We start from the raw sequence: 20,468 nt of genomic DNA, 5'->3' as shown, positions 1-20,468 counted from the left end.
TTCATTTTTCAAAATGTATACAGGCAAACATAGTAATTCAATATCAATACAACTCTAAAATTACTAAATATTTCTTTTAAGTTTTTTCTTCAGTTTCCCTGTCCTTCCAGGTAAGGTTAGAGAAGACATGTCATACAAAATGAGTCACTTAAACTACTAAGTTTTATTGTATAAATATTGTTGATGTTGTAGTTAAAACAATAGCCCTTAGTTTCCTAGGGCTACCGGAACTAATGATCACAAATCTGCGACTTGAAACAACAGAAAAGAGTCTCACAGTTTGTGAGGCTAGAGGTTGAAATCGAGGTGTTGGCAGGGTTGGTTCCTTCTGAATACTCTGAGGGGACTGGTTCTGTGACTCTGAGGTAGCCTCTCTGATGCTCTCACTCCATGGCATTCCTTGGCTCCCGGATGCATTCCAGCAATCTCTGCCTCTATTGTCACATGCCCCTTCCCCTACTGTGTGTCTGCATCTGAATCTCTCTCTCTTTTTTTCTTAAAGAATACGATGAATTTTATTTAGTGCAAAGACAGTTGAAATTCGAATCAAAATATTATCTATTCTGAACTCCCATCTTAAACAAATGTTAGTAGAAATTAAGCAGTAACAATGATTCTCTTTTCTTAAAAAGGTATCAGACATTGGATTTAGAGCCCACCCTTATCTAATCTGACTTCATCTTATCTTGTTTATCTGAAAGAATGTTATTTCCAAATAAAGGCACATCCATAAGTTCCAGCAAATAGAAATTAAACATTTTTACATTTAATTTAACATAGTTCAGTTCATTATAGCCCATTAAAATATATATTTAAAATTCCATATATATATATATATATATATATATATATATATATATAATATGTAGTAAAACTCTTCTACTGAGGAGCCAGAGTTGTGTAGTTGAAAAGAACCTTTTGGACTTAAAATTTGAAGATCATTATGTAAGTGTTGACTGCTACTAATCAGCTCTTCTAAGTGAAAAATCACTTATGAAGCATCCCCATCCTCACTTTTCATTTGAAAAATAGAAAGCTCCACATTCACTGTGGTTTTAAATATTACATGTTTAAGTAACATGTTTTGGGAGCACAAAACTGTTCTTTCTTTTTAATTAGCAGCATGAAGGAATACCAGTGTTCTTTTTTGGTTTTCCCTAACTTTTTACTTTGAAAGATTCCAGCAAATCTTTGCTGGTTACTAACACTTTGCTTCTTTCTCTCTCTTCTATTTATTATGCTCCTGAAGCATTTTTATGTACCAGAACTTTGATGTAGTAGAGATACAAAAATAAGTAAAATATCTGGGCATGGTGGTACATGCCTGTAGTCCCAGTGACTCAGGAAGCTGAGGCAGGAGGATCACAAGTTTGTGGCCAGTCCAGCAACTTAGCCAGACCCTGTCTCAAAATAAAATAAAAAGGTCTGGGATGCAGCTCAGTAATAAGCACCTCTGGGTGAAAATGGCCAATACCAAAACAAACAGAAAACCAAATAAGTGGTACATAGAGTCTAGTCTCAGAAAGCTGCCATTCTAATAAGAGGGATGGAGACATTGTTTCCCTAGGGTAATAAATGCTATAGTAGTAGTGATCTGCACAGAGCTGGACTGAAGTGTTGAGAGGGATTACTGGGTGCCACTTTGGGGATGAACATTTAGGGAGGACTTTCCAAAGAGGTCTATAAAAGCTGAGATTTAAAAGATGTAATTTTCTAGGATAGACCAGGAGAGAGAACCGCAGGTACCAGGACATGCTGGTCCAATATTCATTATCATTTCTCATTTAAATTGTAATGGCAATCATCTAAAACAATGGATTTCCCAAAATTACTCATGCACAGAATTAGCCAGAAAACAGAACCAAAAGTGAGAAGTTTTAAGGAATCTGGTGTTGCTCCCTTAAAGTAGACTTAGAGCAGTCATTAATCTTTTTAAAAAAAATATTTATTTTTTAGTTGTCGTTGGACACAATACCTTTATATTATTTATGGATCAAACCCAAGGCCTTATTATACATGCTAGGTGAGTGCTCTACCGCTGAGCCACACCTCCATCACCCCTCAACCCCCCCACCCCCGCAGTCATTAATCTTGATGTAATATTCTGATTGATTTAGGAAGAATGAGTAGCTTTCCACATTAGGATGCTCTTTTCCAATTTTGTTGCAAAAATGGCAATTCAGGTAAATCTAGGAACATTTTCTTTGATTGCAGAATGAAAGACATTTGGCTACTCATATTATCAAAACCCTTTGTTTTACCTTTCACTTTTAATACGTGATTTCTAACAATTAAAGGCAAACTCTAACCAGCATGAGGGTTGTTTCTGCTTGGTTTTTAAACCAGGCTTTCCTGTCTCTATACACAGGAAATCTTATCAATCAGAGATGGTCCTTTATGCCACACAAGAGTAAAACCTGCTGAAAACATTCATTTTGAAAGTTTCTTATGTAGGCAATTTTGTGCTCGTTAGCAACAAGGGTGGAGCATATTCTTGCAGTTCCATTTTTGAGGGGAGAGGACCTTGAAGATTTTTTTGTTGGCATTTTTGTTTTGTTTTGTTTCTGTTCGCTGTTGCTGTTTTCTTGTCTTGAGCTTCATGGCCTATATTTCCTAAGGTTTACATGTCCTTGATGAGATATCCTCTGTGTTTCATTTGTGTGTGCTGCAGATTGCTCTCCACCCCAATCTGATACTAGAAGCTGCAACACAGTGTTATCTTTTCGTGCTTTTGCTATCAGTTTAGCCATTTTAGCCACCTCCAGGCTCATAGGAAAGGAAATTTTTTCTTCTAGGTCAGCCTTTCTGCTCTGATACTGGTAAGGTGGGGCCCCTTTTGTAGAATGTGTTTTCTTATTCCTATATTTCCTTTTCAGCAAACAGTAAATAGCATCAATGAGATTTACTCTGAAGCATTGAAGTAGAGCACACTTTTTGTTCCTCAATTGAAAATTTGCAACTCTAACAACTAAAGTGTTATTTATGTAAATACTGCTTCTCTTACTCTTGATTTGACTAGGTTCTTAAGTACCCAAGAGCCTTCAGTAATTTACTAATAAGAAGAGGATACTCTCTATTAAAGAAAATTATTGATATCCAGCATACTTGCTACCTATCATAAAAACTGAAGTACGGTTGGTTCCGATGTTATCCACAAACACTTCAAACAGATGTGAACTAAATGGAAAATAAATTTCTTTGTTTTGTTTTGTTTTTGGTACCAGGGATTAAACCCAGGGACACTTAACCACTGTGAGCTTCATACCTCATACTTTATATTTTATTTTGAAACAGGGACTCACTAAGTTACTTAGAACCCCTCTAAGTTGCTGAGGCTGGCTTTGAACTCATGTCCTCCTGCCTCAGCTTCATGAGCTGTTGGGATTATAGGTATTACAGGCATGACCCACTGTGCCAGGCTGGAATAATAATTATTACCTTAGAAAATTATCTGCTTCTTGGACTGAAAAATTCTCTTTTTTAGTTATCTGATATTGTTCCAGAGCTGCTGTCAATAATTCTTTCAGGCCTTGAAATTGAGTGGCTAGATTAGAGATATATTTGCCATCATAAAAGAAATATTTATTTTAGGATTATATTCTTTTTAAATTTTTTTTTGTAGTTGTAAATGGACAGAATTCCTTTATTTGTTTATTTTTTTAATGTGGTGCTGAGAATCGAATCCAGTGCCTCACACATGCTAAGCAAGTCCTCTGCCACTAAGCCACAGCCCCAACCCAGGATTATATTCTTATATTTCTAAGAAAGTACTAGCTCCAAATCATCCAAATAAGTAGTAACTTATCAAGATAGAATTTAATTTCCTGTAAATATACTGTGTGCCTACTGTTTTAATTTTGTGTTGCTGCTATAAGTACTGACCACCCACTTGTGGCTTAGAACAAACACACATTTATCTTTTATAGTCTAGATGTCAGAATTCTAAAGTCAAAGCAGCTTGGAAGGCTGAGGCATGAAAATTGCAAGTCCAAGGCCAACTTCATCAACTTAGTGAGCGTCTGAGCATCTTAGCAAGACCCTGTCTCAAAACATGGTCTGAGGATGTGGCTCACTAGTTAAATGCCGCTGGATTGAAATATTTATTAAGCACCCACTCTGTGATGAGCATATACTTGACTCTGAAGATGTACTAGTAAGCAAGCCAGAGCCTTGCCTTAGGGATTTCTAGCTAGCTTATCCTTCTCATTCTCTTCATTTTGCAAATTCCATACACATGAGAGTTTAATTAGTCTTATAAGGTTTTCTTTTAAATCTTGATTTTAAATATTTTCAGGCTTTGGGTTTTTCCTTGAGTTTTCATTTTTGTAATTTTTAGGTATATCAACATTACTTTCTTAATATAATGTTGGAAAAGTAATGATTACATAATTTGTAATTTTTTCTTTACAGATATTTCATTTGAATCCTTTGCCTCATACTATATTTAATCCAGAATTATTTCCCCCGGAGATGCCACTGCCTACAGGTAAGAAAGCTATCACCTTTGCCTTATTGTTTTACTTTCACTTAAAAAAAAAATTCAAGCTTTGCTAATAGTCTTAGAAATTCGGGATATGAATAGAAAGGAAATAGTGATTTATGTTTTAAAAACCCATCTTTCAATACATTTTTCTCAACATATAATTGCACAAAATTGTTTCACCTCACTTATCTATTATATTAGCAACCACAGTTGCTCTGTCTGCTAGGACAATTCAGAGGATTTTCTTTTCTCAATATAAGGATTTCCCTTTTCTCCCAATTTTACTATCTCAGTTCTTTTACAATTCCTGTGTTTTGTCCCACACTCATGCAAAGTGGTCTGTACTCCTCAGCTCTGTTCTAAAAACATATATATATATATATATGACAGTCTGTTGTATGCCTGCCAGCCAAAGGAAACATCATAAAGATTAACTCAGTAAAAAATATATATATATTTTAAAAAATCTTTTTTAGCTTTGCATTCTGGCCAATTGGACAAAATTTACAATAATAATCTTCTCTCAGAACATGACTATGTTCGTTATCTGAATTCACAAATTGTTTAATCTCATATGTAATAAAACATTCAACCTCATCTGGCCTCTTTTTTACTGATTTGTGCATAAGCATGGTTTGAGGGCTCTATTTTGTTTCACCCCTCACATCTGTGGGACTGAACAGATGTTCAGAATCAGTGTGGGTGAATTACAGAGATTGTGTACCAGAAAGTTTGGTAATCACTGGCGTGGACAGCAAGTGTTTTGTTTACTGTGGATTTGCTTGTCTCATGGGGAGACATGATCCTGTTTTTATCATTGTCACTTAAAATTACTGTGGTGACTCTGGTACTCACCATTAATGCTTTAGATCAGAATGTTTCTCTGCATTTGTATCTTTAATATTTCTGGAGTTTATGGGAGGGAACAGTCAATCTGCCACACTTGCCCTTCACTAGCAGAAGTTATATTGGTAGAGGCCTTTCTGTCTTTACCCCACAACATACTTTTCAGGCTATAGTATCTGTGGTCTTGTGAAGTGCTGTCCAATTTGAGTTCTAGGTCAGCTTCCTGTGAACAAATAAATGGCTTAGTAGCATCTGTGTTTCCTGTCAACTTTTTTATTCTGGGGTTCAAAGTATTTTTCTTAGTATTAATGTTTTATTGAAAATGTAAGAACTTGATTCTTCCCTCAGGAAGTATACACATTTCTATTTAATACCTTGTAAACACCAAAGAGCTATCTTGAGGAAGATCTTTCTTTTTTAAGTGTTTTTTTTTCTTTAGGTTTATAGACATAGAAGTAAGATTATCAAAATACCATCTCAGTGAATATTCTGTGTCAGAGCTTCATGTTGTAGAAATTACTTTGCTGTAAATATTGGAAAATCTCTCAAAATTATCTCTGAAATCTTATTTTCTGATTGGTATTACCATCATCTTTTCTGGATGTTTCCTCCTCTTTATTCCAGTCACATAGTTCTGTTTTTATAGTCCAAGATACATGAGATGTTTCGTTCAAATTTTAAAGGAGTTAGGGAGGCTCTCTAAACTAATATTAACTTGAATTTTAATATGGATTTTTTTTCAGTCTTCTGGATTTCTAGAAATCTAAAACCATTGGTAAATCTGCTCCTTGTTGAAAACTATGGGATATGGGACAACTGTTAGTTTTGTAACACTCTACGATAACTTAAATTTCTATGCACAGTGGGATGCCGCTTTCATGGCACAGAAACATGTCCAAAAGAAAGTTGGCCTTAAAACAAATATGTGCATATCGAATCTAATTTTCTAGTTGATTTAACTTTAAATGTGTTCTCTGAAAGAGAAAAATGGAGCCATTTCACATGGAATTTCACATATTTAAAGAAGATTAAGTCCTTTAGAAAAACTAACACCAAAACTGAAAGTATTTTTAGGAGAGTTAACAAGAAGGGAGAGACTTGAAGTTTAATGTAAATGTGCTTCCAGCTCTATATATTTCCCATGGCATCTTATCCAAATATTGCTTTCTTAGAGAGCTTTCTTCTTAAGGTGTTCTTTTAACATTTTTACAGGAAATATTTCCATATCTGTTACATTGTCCTACAGGCTGTATATTAGTGGTGTGAAAATATTTTTATTTCTAATCAGTGTTATTTCCTTAGCAAAAATTAAATTCGTGCCATTTTTTTAAAAATTTTAAGATTATTTTCTAAAAGTACTTTAAAATGTTAAGGGATGAATTTCATACAAACAAAAAGAAAGTAATCTGATACATACCATATTGGCCAGTGACACCCAATTTTTCCTTTCTTACCTATATTTCACTTCAAATTCAGTCATTTTTCAGCTGACTTATAAATTTCTTGAATACTAACAAAATAATTATATCCTTTTCTCTACAGTTCTTTAGTTTTATCGTGATTCAACAAAATGCTGAAAAGACAAAAAATTATGTTAATTTTTATTTTATTTTAAATTTCAACCAGATTTATCTCTTTTTTGCAAATTGATTTATCCAAAATAAGTCTTTAAGCTTCTAGCAGTAGAAACAGTGAAGATTCAAATGGACCCAGAAGTATTCTTCTAGAATGTTTTTAATACCAAACATCTTTATTTATATTCAAACAAATATGAAATTCCATACATCATAATTTATTCCAACGGTATGGGTTATGCTACTTTTGACATAAAAACCAGTTATGATGCTTAGTGACTTTCTCACTTTGAGCAAATTCATATTTATGCTCTCAGAGGTCCTGATTATCATCTGAATTTCAGGAATTTTCAGGTCAGATAGTTGGGCTATGGATTAAGCATGTAGCTTTTGTTGTGCTTTTATAGTTATTAATTGGTATGCACCTAACTTCAATGAAATTATTTTCAGTGTTTTCTAAATGCTCGTGGTGTTTATTTAGAAAGAGTTCATATGATAGCACAATATTAAGAAATTCCATATAAACGTCCAGAGCTACAGGTTAATAAGAAAAATTCACAATGTCTTATAGACAAAATTAAATTATTAGGGGGAAAGGAAGAACAAACTAGTCAGATAATGAAGGCCAGATTCAGGTAAGGGAAAAGAACAGAAACGTAGCGTAAGGAGAAACAGCTGGCCTGGGATCATCTTTTGCGTCTTTCACACGTGTAGATTGCTAGCTCCATCCTTAATTTCACATTGAGCCCATAAGGACTAAAAGTCCAGTGATGTGAAGGAAAAATAACATGTCATAACACCCAGAAAGCGATTGCTGCATGTAATTGATGTTCGTGTTTTTTGGAAAATGCTGTGCTGGGAGACAAGATGGCGGAGTTTATTGACTTCCCATGCCTGCCCATCTGGGCACCCTTAGTTGAGTTGGGCAGTGTGCCATTGCCAGTCAGCATACATTCACTTATTGTGGCTCTCTAGAACTGTAAAACTACTATTAAAATAAGGGTAATATTGGAAATGTAATAGTTCAAACGAGGAGGAGAAATTATGTCCTTGTGGAATGTTAAGTACAAAAGTGATTTGAAACCTCAATTTACAAACATAATTTCAGTTTTTGACTTGCTTTACATTTTATACCACATTTGAGAAGCCTCACAGTTTCTTTTGGTTTCTGTTTGTTGTTTTTGTTTTTAGCAGATGGCCCATACCTTCAAATATTAGAGCAACCTAAACAGGTAAGAAGATGAAAGGGATGGGACTTTTTCTGAAATGTTAGAGCCCTACATCTAATATTAAGCATTACATAATAGTAAACAATGGTAAATAAATTTTATGAAGGAAGTAGCTTATCTGGAAGATCAAACCTGCCAAATTATGTAACACTTTGGTCATCCATTTTACATTGCTCTTAGTCATTCTTTAAACGGTCTTGAACCTCTGTGCATAGTTCTGTGGAACTCCAGTTAATTATAGATCCTTATGTAGTCTGCTATCTCTGGCAGCTTAGTTTATCAGCACTCCTAGGAAAGGCATAGGTTATTTCCAATCGTTTTCACTGATAAAGAAATACATGCAGTACACAGCCTTTGAGTTAAATTTATCAATCATGTCCACTCGTGAATAGTATTTCTTAACCTTCCTCCGTGCTTTCATAGTTTCGACTTTTTCTCTTATCTGTGAAACATGTAACTTAAGGCCTTAAAGTATCAGGCAGAGGTAAAGTATTAGAATGGATTGTTGAATTCCTTTCCTTCTGGTGTTAGCTTTAGACTCAGTCTCTTTGCAGCAAAGAGAGGAACATTTTATCTTATTGGGCTCTTCCTCTGAACATTAGATTTTATAGAGGATAGCTTGAAAATGGAAATGGCCTCAAAACCATGTCTCAGCTGTGTGCATGAATATTTATTGGAAACTGCATGGCTCCAGTGCTGTGAAATAGGAGGAAAGAGAATCTTTTATATTTGCCCATAGGACATTTCAATTATTAGGGGATAAAAGTAACAGTATAGTCTCCCACAGAATGACAGTCACTAAATCTCTGAACGGATGTGCTTATCATATCTGTGTGAAACTAAGCATACATATACCTGTCCTCCTGCAGTTATATTACCCAATATCTTTCCTAAGTGTTCTTTGAGGTAACCCAGGTGAATGAGTGTAGCACTTTTATATTGAGTAACATTTAATAAATATAAGAACTTAAATGTCAAGAGCTATATAAAGCAACCACTACATTTGTGGTTTCCAGAATCATGGCATTATATATGTAATAGATTTGGTCAGAATTTAAAGAATATGAATATCTTAATGAAAACCAGACTATCCTTACAAGGTTGAAATTAGATGAAAGGTTTTGTTGTGGGGACAGGAATTCCATGAGAAACTTTGGAGCATTGTTCTAGTTGTTTACAAGTGGCACATCCTGACTCCACAGTTTACCAAAAGCATTTTCTTTTGCTTTACCTCCATGTCCAATTCTTGTACCAGTGATTTCTCGCATGAATTCACCTGTTCTCTTAAACAACCATTCAGAGGAATTTTATTCCCTGAAATTTTACACAGGAATCCAGCATCCCAAAAAATTCTGTTTGTAAAATTTAGTGATCCATGAAACTGTTAAGCCAACTAAAATTTTTCTGCACACCAAAGTATTTTTTAAATACCTATTTTTATAAGGATAGCACTATAATAAATTTTTAACATATAATTCTTCTTGGGGCGCAATGATCACAAAGAAAAATTTGACATTTATGATTTGTTTGAAGAGTTAATGTCATTCCAAAATTCAAAACAATTCATTATGTGTGACTATATAAAAACTCATGTGAGTAAAGCAATGTGTTTGTTTATCAAAGTGGTATTGTTTTGATATCTGACTACAGTGAAAGTAAGCAGGTTGTGTTTAAGTCAGGCTTTCTGACTGGATGAATGTAGCCCTGCCTTTGAGGTCAGTGACTCATTTTGAGCAAATGGAGTTACTGAGATGAATGGCTGTGGATTGGCAAATCTTTAATCTCAGAAATTTAGAATCAGAAATATATCTACACAATACATTTGAAAACATCTATCTTCCTGAAATAAAAATTATAAATTTCCATCCTCAAGTTACAAATTGCTTTTCATTGATCTTTCGATGCTCTTTTGCAACTAAGAATAATATCTTTTAAGTGTCTTTAAAATTATAAAGCCTTGACTATTTACTTATAGTCAATTTGATACCTCTGTCAATAAGAAAAAAAATGTATATGTATATATTTTTTCAACTGCCCCAAGGGAACTTTACGATTAAAGATAATAAATTATTTTATTATTATTATTTTTTAAAGTTAGAAAATGTTCTTTTTCTTTGGGGCCTTTGTGGTACAGGTTTTCCCTTGCTCTGATGGTGATGAGTCATAGCATAGATTACTAATCTTCAGAATACCCAGTTCTGTTGTGCTTTTATTTGGTGTTAATTATCTAATACAGTTTTAAAAGTGAAGTTGTGTTTGAATTGATTAGCAGCCAAGTAAATGTCTATCTTCATGGTTAGCCAGTTCTGGAGACTAACTGTAGTACATGCTCTTATTTTCTCATGCTCTTAGAAATCTTATTACTATTGCTTCCAAAAGACGTAGAGCTGAATTTGTAGTTCATTTTTAAATTTGAATTTTGTGAGAAGTGAAACAGATGAATTGCCCCTAAAAACTCACCTTGAAGGCTCTACCAGTATTCAGGTTTGGGGTCTCCTATGGAGTCATATGCAGGAGTTGCTTTAGGTCTTACTTTGATGAGTTGAGTATCCCATGTAGGCCTTGAGGACTTTCCCAGACTAGGGAATTTATTTTGGGCCTTTCTCATCTAGAGGACCAATTTTCTTTGGAAATCAGGAAGTCCTCAGAGAATTTAGAGACAGTTGCAGATGCAATTGCAGAGATTTAAGTAAGTGCAAGGCACCTGGACCACTTAAAGATTGTAAGACTCTAGTAGGCATAATGAACTGTAGTATAGTCTACGGAGACAAAGATTTTACTTTGGTCCATGAGCTCAAAGTCATTAAAACCTTCATGTTGGCTGCAGATCTGTAATGTGTGAGTACATAAGGCAGAAACCCTCACCAGCAAATAGTGAGCATGGGAGTTCCTGATGACTAACGATCAACACTGAGTATGAGGCACCTGCCCCACAATAAAAGTAAATGAAAGATGAAGATGTTTCTTAAATTATGGCATTGAAAGGTGAAATTGAAAAAGAAAAACCCATACAGTTGAGTTATTATATAGTCATAAACAACTAACACTACCATCAATTGAATTATTCATTTTAAAGCTGAGTGTTTCAGAAAATACAATGAAATATTCCTTAATATTTGCCTACTTTTCTTTTTCTCTGTATATGAACATGTGTAAATATAGTTAAGTTACTTTTTTATAAATTACAAACTGTTAGAACTGGAGACCTTAAAGATGGTCTAGCACAGTCTTCTCATATGTACAGATGGAAAAACATGGCACTTAGGTATTTATCAGTCCCCAATAATTCACATAGAAAAGGCTTCCAGCTGACACTTTATTGATTAACCACATCTGTAAAATTTCTTGATCAGATAGTATAAGGAACTATCTGGTTTTGGATTCATTCAAGTCAGTTAGTATTCAAGCTGGAGCTCAATTACATGAATAATCATAAAATCAAAGATCTGATCTTCTGAATGGGAGAAGCCCACCAGATGCAGAGTGTAGCATAAAGTGTGTTCTACAATTCTGATGCAATCAATATTTGTGTCATCCCTCACTCCAAACAAAATGTAGTCAGAGCAGATAAAGGAATTCCTTTAAGTAACAATCAAAGAAGCATAACTTACTAAATATGGCAAAGTTCAGAGCTTGGCAGCAGCAATTTGAAATTGAATGTCTAATTCAGACAAGCCATAGCACATCACATCCAAAAGCTTGAACTCCAGTAGTTCACTGTCCACATCTGTGCCGCAGGGGAGGAGAACCCAGGTGCCATAGCTCAGTGCACAGGTACCAGTTAATAGGGTAGTCATGATAATTTGGGGAAAGTAATTTTCATTCTCCATGTTCTCTCATTGTTTCATATTTTTTAAATCTGGGACACATGAACATTAGAAATTTGTGAGTAACTTTGTTTCTCTCATTTTTAGTAAGTATTTCTCAAAACTTATTGGCTGTGTATTCACCTTTGCAGAGAGGATTTCGTTTCCGTTATGTTTGTGAAGGCCCATCCCATGGCGGACTTCCTGGTGCATCTAGTGAGAAGAACAAGAAGTCCTACCCTCAGGTTAAAGTAAGTTTATAGTATCCTACTATGTGAATTCTCAAAAATTCAATTTTCTAGGAGCAAAACCAAAGAATTGCTTTAAATGAGTACAATTTGCCTTTGCCCCTAAGCAGATGTGTTCACATGAGTATTTAATTTTTATAGAGCAATTTGTCTCATAGCAATAAAAGTGACAGGTTTTCAAACTTTGCCAACATTTCCATTAAATAACAAAATCTTTTTAGCCTCAGCTAAGAAATTTTTATTAATGCTTGACCATCTTAAAAGGTTTCTATATTGTTTACTCTCTAAAACCTTAATAAGATTTTGAAACAAATGCTTGATTTGAGCTCTGCACAGATTTATGGGAAATAAACAGGTAATGAGTATATGGATTGTATAGGATGTCATTTAAGATCACGAGTTCAGATCCAGACAGTGTGACAAGCTATGTAGGATTTGAATAGGTTTACTCAACCCTTCTAAACCTCATTATCCTAATGTGTAAAAATACAGAAATATTCATAAGGTCTTCTAGGGATTGAATGAGAAATTATATGTAAGTACTCTATTGAAAACTTGAAAGTCCCCCACACCCTATCTGTGCAGTACAGTCATATGTGTTGTCCCTTCTTGGAATGCTTGGCTTAGTGATATGTTGGTGGGGTGCTTGGGCGCTCCTTTGCCATCTTCATGCTCTTCTATTGTTAGGTGAATTAATGGAGAATGTCTTCTTCTCTAAATTAGGTTGAGTTTGATTTTCATAATATGGTGCCATGTTTCATAAATTGACTGAGGATAGTTTTGTCAGTCAACAATTGGAGTTCAGTCATTTATAAAAGTTTTTATATATTCAGTAATTCAAAACCTAGACAAAAAGTTACCAACACTCTCCCCACTAGGAGTGTGCATCCTTTCAATTTTTTTTGTTGGTATGTTTTTGTTAGTAGATGTTCAACAGAGCTGTCCCTCAGCAAAATTGCAATGTCAGGGAATTTATCTTTGGTTTTACCAGTCTTGGATTCTGTTTTTTTCCTTTTCTTATATCTATCTCACTTCTAGGCCCAGGCCTTTCTAATTTCTTATCATTGTTCTATAACAAAAGAAAAGCATTGTGATGCTACTGTTTATCTTTCAAGTGAAACTCACCCATAGTCATGTCTTCATTTTGAGACTTTTAGCTCTAGTTATGGAATGAAAGGTGTTTTCCCTGTTAAAGGTAATTAGACAGGGAAATGCAATGTCTTGAGTCCATAGAAGGAGACTGCGGTTGCATTACTCCAGATTCTCCAGAAAGACAGGACCAACAGGCGAAAATAGATCAATGGATGGATGGATAGATAGGAAGGGAGGGAGGGAGGAAGGTATAGTCCCCCATGGCAAAATATAGACTCAGAGGTGCTGGCGGCATGGCTCATTCTAAGTCCAGAAGCCTCAGAACCAGAGAAGATGGTGGTGTAACAGTCCAAGATGGTAGGCTTGAGAAACAAGGGGTAGGGGGGAGGTTGTTGGTATAAGTCCTGGAGTCCAAAGGCTGAGGATCCTGGAGTTCTGATGTCCAAGAACAGAATAGGAGTATCCTACCTTCTGAGGGGTGGGTAGAGAATTTTCTCTCTGCCTTTTTCTTCTTGGTGCCTGCCAACATTAAGGGCAGATCTTCCCCTCAGTTCAGTGATTCACATGGCAAGCTCTTCTGGAAACACCCTGACAGATACACCCAGAAATGATTCTGTCCTAGCTCTCTAGGCATCTTTTAGTCCATTCAAGTTAACACCAAAAATGAACCATTACAACGGTCGTGGCTTCAACCCTTTACCACCCTGGGTGAAAAATCAGGAGCACAGGGGGGCTGGAGCTGGAGCTCAGTGGTAGAATACTTGCCTAGCATGTGTTAGGCACTGGGTTCCATCCGAAGCACCACACAAAAATGAATAAAATTTTTTTTAAAAATGAGGAGCACCAATAAAGAAAGGAATTAGAATCTATTCAGCACCAACAATTTGCCACGTGTGTGACACCCAATATCACTTTTAATATTCATAACAACCCTAGTGGATAAAAATGTGTGATGCCTGTGAGCAAACTGAAGCTCGAAGAGAGGAAGTAACTGGCTTTTCTCACAGGACCAGAGGTTCTTCACCCTACAGAGGACTGTTTCGCACTGAGCCTCTTATTTAGGATGTGCACACTTGAGGTGGTGGAGACAGGAAGACAAGGGGCCGGGACATGGGAGGACAGTGATGGAATAAGGCATGGAGAATGGGAATCAGAGAAAACGCAGGAGAGAGAGGCCAGGGTAGGGGAAGTATGCTCAGTACCAGGAAGTCAGATCCAGCACTCTTCAACACACGTGTCTGTCCCGTATGTCACACACGTATGTGTTTATGTGTATGTACAGCTGAAGGGTAATTGAAGTCAGCCCTGATACTGATGATAACTACTTAAGAATTAATGTTATGAGAAAAGCTACACAGTCCCGTACAGTTTTATGAGCTTTTTACTTCTCTGGCTCCAGTATTTTGTGGCTAAGTAACATTCTTGGTACTAACAAATCCATGGCATTAACTTTGTTGTAAGTTTATTGACTAATAAAAAAGTTTATATCTCCATTTATGCCCAGTCTTCATGCCTCCTTCTCATGTGGTACTTCCACCCACTCAGAAACTTTCCTGCCTCCCAGTCACAAAATAGTTCAGAACTGAAACAACTTCATGGACTATCTTGTTGAACCACATCTGCATCAAGGAGTTGAATACTTGGTGAAAAGTGTAGATAAGTGAGCAACTAATAATAAAGCAAGTCAAGTATAAATGTGGAAGGTTGGTCATTATCTCTTTAGCCAGAGTACATTATTTCACCCAGCCATTTATTTTTATTCATTAATTCCACCCATATTTATTAAGCACTTAATGAAATTGAAAGAAAAGGAGGAACTTAGAGCTCACAGAACCTGGCCATTACAAGTTGTCCTTAGGCCTCTTATTGTTCACTGAGAGTTTAAAGGGCTTTTTCAATTAAATTTATTTACCTATTTATTTTAGAATCTCTTCATTAGAAGGATGGGAAAGAGGGAAAGAGAGATAATTGTGAGGTCTTTTTTTTCCCAGAGGTTTTCTTGCAGTGTCCCTTCTAATAGTTTTCCTTGTAAAGAATAGCTATGGGTCGGGCTGGGGTTGTGGCTCAGTAGTAGAGCACTCACCTAGCACCGGCGAGGCCCTGGGTTCGATCCCCAACACCACATTAAAATAAATAAGTAAAGATATTGTGTCCAACTACAACTAACAAATAAATATTTAAAAAGAGTGGGTGAACTTTCAGTTTACAAAGAGATTGTAAATCCCATTTTCCTACAAAATGTAGGCATTCAAAAATCTGCTCTCAGTCTTTCTTTATCAGGAGTGCCTTCTCAGTTGTGTGTTTCTTTTCTGCAGTACTTTACTAAGCATCTGCTCTGTGTGAGGCTGCAAGGCAAGTAGTGACAGGTTCACCTAGATCAGAGTTTCTCAAATTCTGCACTATTGACATTTTGGGCCAGAAATTCTTTGCTGTGAAGTGCCTTACAGAATATAAGCATCATCTCTGTTTCTACCCACTAGCATCTCAACAGTTGTGACAACCAGAGATGTCTGCAGACATTTGCAAACATCCCATGTAGTGCAAAATCAGCCCTGTTTGAGAATCACTGGTCTAGATGCAATGTCAAATTAGTCTTAACCATACTCCTTTGTGTACCTTTTTACTCAGAAGCTGTATCACATAGAATATTGTCCATATACATGTTATTTTACAGACACATGCTCTCTTCCCAATTATTAGCAGACATTTATTTTCAAGGTGATCATCATGATGTCTGAATAAGGAAGAAATACATAAATCTTAAATGTTCAGTATCCTATGGTGACTGTATACCTAAACGTTAATATAAAAGTTCTGTTGGCTATCTGTTATAAACTTATAGAGGAGAAAGGGGAAGTGGAGGCAGGGGTTCCATCCACCTGCATTAACAACAGGAACATCTATGGATGGTGCTTTCAGGTCAGGGGAGGTCTTATGAGAGTGCCACATGCACACCCCCAGAATCCATTCCTGCAGGAGCCTCAGAAGGAAGGCATTTACATTTATTGAAGAGAAATTGGGGAGCCATATTTAGTAAGTGCACTTGTTCAGGTTTGAAGGTAAAAATGTCATGGACCCTGCCTTTCCCTCACCTGAAGTCTCTCTCCCCCTCCAGCCTCACTCCCTGCCTCTGTGAAGCACCACCACCTTCCTTGGAGAGGTGCCCAGGAAGGCTGGTGGTTCTTGTGTGTTCAATCCCGTGGAGGCTTCAGCAAGGGTCAGGGGCCAACATGAAAGTTCTGGAACTGACTGGCTTGGGAGCTGCGCAAACGAAACTGCACTTTATAGAACATGTAAATATATAACCCATGTGGGTGACTCACTGATGTCTAGATTTGATGCCTCAAGTTAAACCATTTTAGAACCAACTCTAGGGCCTTACCCAGGTCCTTCATTTTCTACTGGAATTGTGCCCCATTCATAAAACTCTGTTGCAGATAAGCGGGGTGCAAGCTAGGCTTAGACACCCTCTTGCCATGTTAACATTGTTTCTAGAACTTGGGCTACTGTACTATGTGGTGGTATGTATGTTTCTTTCACGTAGCTGAGAGAAAGAATCCCATTTAGCTTTCTAATGTTGCATGCAAGTATTCCATATTCTTTTTACAAAATATTTTAAATTATAAAATATTTCAAGCAAGGGCTGGGGTTGTGGCTCAGTGGTAGAGTGTTCGCCTAGCACGTGTGAGGCTCTGGGTTCAATCCTCAGCACCACATAATAAATAAATAGATAAAATAAATGTATTGTGTCCAACTACAACTAAAAAAAAATAAATATTAAAAAAATATTTCAAGCAGAAAGGAAATTTAAAAACTAATAACAGATACCTTATGCCACATTGTAGACTTAATAGATATGAACATTTACCTGTATTTATTGCTTCTCTAACAAAACATAATTGCATTTAAGGCCCCACCCATCTATTACTTGTCCTTCTTCCTTTTCCATAGGTTAACTACTGCTATGAACTTCTGAGTTATTTTTTTAAATATTTTTACTACCTAAGCATACATTGATAAATATTGGCATTTTGAAGAAAATTAATTTTTGCTAGCATCATCTCAAAATTTTGATTATATATGATGGCTTCTTTTCGGGCCAAATGAGTGTTAAACAGTGCTTGCATTGCTCCTGCTGATTCCTCTTTATTATCTGGTTTAAAAACAGTTTCCTTCACTGTGTGGAGTATATGCTAACTCTTAAAGCAAAAAATAATAACCAGAAAAAAAATCTAGAGAAAGAAACTATGCAGACTAACTCTTATATCTTGCCCTATTTTAAGAGGTTTTCCTGTTGTTAAACATGTAATATTCTATTATACTGTCCTATAAAGCTTCGCTTTAATGTTTACTCAGGTCTTATTTCATCATGGAACTCCTAATGGGGGAGGCTGGCAGAAGAGCAGGAGAACCTCCTCTAGGCCAAGCTTGTCCCTGCCTGTCTTTGACTCAGCAAGGAGTGCCAGGGGAGGCTCATCGCCCTCTATTTCCCGAAAGTTGTGCATAAAAAATTTTAAATCAAACTGCCTTCCTTTTTACAGAGGTGGAATGAGGCCAAGTAGAGTAGCCCCTTGGGGCATCAGAAACTAATCTCACTCCCATTCTCGGCCTCTGTGATATCCTCCTGCATGCCTCACTATGCAAAACACACATCAACAGCAGTGATTTTGTTTCCAAGATGCAAATAGCTAACACTTGGAATTCTTATTTTCTCTTTTGTTATAAATATCAAATAACAAGGGACTTGAAACAACTGATACCAGTGTACTTATTTTTTATCAAATATTTTCTGAAAGCTGCTTCTTACATATGCTTCTTTTCCTGAGTGTTTTATATTGAGCAAAAGACATGTGTTGAATGTTTAGTTCAACAGCAGCTTTTTTATGCCCCTTCCACTCCCCACCCCACCTCCATATCCCCCCGATTAAAAAGAATATCTATTCTCAGTACCTCTTACTTAAAAATCCTAAATGTCAAGTTTCTGTCAAGGTCAAATGAAGACTGACTGATCTGCTTTGGCATTTAAGGATATCACATATCTTTGCATAACCTCCCTTTCCTTTGTATAGACTTGTCTGATTCAAGAAGTTTTCCATTCTGAGGATCTGGTTGAAAAACTAATTTTGAATAATTCAGTCTGACTCATTTACTTAAAACACCAGGAGAGAAGATCACCAATAATCAATTGGGCATGCATAAGAAACATAGATCATACATTTGTTAGAATTTCCATTGAGACCCTTAAGTTGTTCATTGTGTGCATATGTTAATAAGAGAAAACAATCCTACCCCTTATGTACATTATATATAACATGTACTCTCTAACTCACACAGAAAAAAGATGCCTAATGAAGAGAAGGGCTTTGTAACTTGAAGTCCACAGACCCTTTTAGTGGTTTCTGAGGGCCTTTGGACTCCTAAATTTATATGCAGAGTTTTATGTCTATGTGTATGCATTTTTTTTTCTGGGGGAAATGCATATAACTTTTTAAAATCGGATTTTCAAAGACAAACATGGTTAAGAATTAATGCCATAGGGTACATGTCACTTTGACTTTTTGATAGCAGCAAATTTTTTTAAAAAAATGATCTCTATAATGTTTCTTACTTTTTTCTTTTTTCTTTTAAATTTTTAATATCTGCACGTTTGCATTTTCTGTACATTTTAAGTGAGTTAAAATGCTTTAGGTTGCTCAACACAAAAGTCAATAAAGTTTCCCTTCAGTGTGCCAGTTGATAGAAAAGATATTGATAAAAAAGAAGTAAGACCAGTGTCAATAGGTGGAAAAGGTGAATAGGCTTTACTACCCTCCCCCAACACATACTGACTAAGCGTGAAGTTAACTATGATTAGGGGTTAAAGCCAAAAGAGAGAAGACAGTTAAATCATAGATATTCATTGAACACTGTGTATCAGGCAAGCAGACAGAATATCCAATGTATAACCACATCCTAGACTTCTACATAATATTTCTTTTAACTAGTTCAGGAGTTTTGCATTTGGCTCCTAGAACAAAATATTACCTTGTCAAATGTTTTTGAACATAGCCCTCTAAATCAAAATCACCATTATAAACTGGAGAAAGCTGCTCATTAAGAGAAACTTTTAATACAGATCATAACTATGAAAATTAACCCTCATAAATTATTAGAGATCCACAGACTTCTTGAATTTGTGAATTGTCTGAATTTTAAATATGTGATTTTTCAGTACTGGCTTGGTGACCTTCTGTTGGCTGTTTGCATTTTTCTTGCCTCTATGTTTCCCTGAATATGATTGTTCCTGGGATTATTGTTTAATCTGAAGCAACTTTTGAATGGCTTCTACTAAACCCAGTGGTCTTCATTTGAAGATTAACATAGTGTCTCGCTATTCTATTCAGCAATCCTGTTTTCATTAAATTGCATACAGGTAGTTCTTTTCAATAAGGTAAGGTGGCTACACAGAAGCACTAAGGTCCTCAAATGTCTGCTGCTGCGTCCCCCACAGACAACTTGTTTTTTAACCCATCTGCGGATCTAGAGGTGATGCTGAAGCTTTCCTGTGGTCTCCATCCTTTCTCCCACCCTGGTAGAATCCTCCCCTGGTGGATTCCAGAGCAGAATCCTTCAGCCCACCTTCACTTCCTTGAAGTCTCCTGGAGGTGAGCTGGAAGATGCATGCAGATTTGCACACATAGTGCCTTTCACCTTTAGGTCCCCATCCACCCAACAAAATAATTATTTACAACATCCCATTTAATCTCAAGGGCAATTCACTGAGAGAGCTTCTGTGATCCTCCTTTTATCAATGAGAAAATGGAAGTCTGGAGCAAATGAGGAAGCCTTCCCCACCTCAACCCCCAGTCTCCAGCCTCTGGGGGATGCAACCTGAGGTTTTCATTCAGGCAGTATGAGATAAGAGCCCACCCACACTCTTACATACCATAGAACACTATTAATTATCATAATATTAAGGATTTGTCTCTTGCAGGGTGTCCTTTAAATTTGTGGTTCTTAATCATGGTGTGTATCAGAATCATCCAAAAATATTTCTACAGAGATACCTAGGACATACTCTACATGTGCTGAGCCACACTAGAGTCCTATAATTCTGTGATAACTTCTAAGGACTAGGATTATTATATAATGATGACATATAACCACAGATGATTAAAGAGACTAATCATAACATAACCATGAAATAGAAT

The 20,468-nt window shown here is 36.2% G+C and overlaps 1 protein-coding gene across 3 annotated transcripts in view; it reads left to right on the top strand.

Annotated features, from left to right (window-relative positions):
• NFKB1 (nuclear factor kappa B subunit 1) overlaps window positions 1-20,468 on the top strand; it is a 117,538-nt gene that overhangs the window by 20,837 nt on the left and 76,233 nt on the right. The window contains exons 3-5 of one of the 3 annotated variants that reach the window (XM_081303800.1): window positions 4,411-4,486; window positions 8,098-8,135; window positions 12,091-12,189. In XM_081303800.1, coding sequence (XP_081159926.1) covers window positions 4,411-4,486; window positions 8,098-8,135; window positions 12,091-12,189 — 213 coding nt within the window. Of the gene's footprint in view, window positions 1-4,410; window positions 4,487-8,094; window positions 8,136-12,090; window positions 12,190-20,468 lie in introns of all 3 variants that reach the window. The other 2 variants (XM_081303799.1, XM_081303801.1) reach the window with 2 other exon arrangements.

The sequence above is a fragment of the Spermophilus citellus genome, assembly GCF_964194105.1.
Source record: "Spermophilus citellus genome assembly, chromosome: 8".
Taxonomy (NCBI): Eukaryota; Metazoa; Chordata; class Mammalia; order Rodentia; family Sciuridae; genus Spermophilus; species Spermophilus citellus.
The sequence above is the reverse complement of the archived record's forward strand: the minus strand, read 5'-3'. Positions and strand labels throughout refer to the sequence as shown.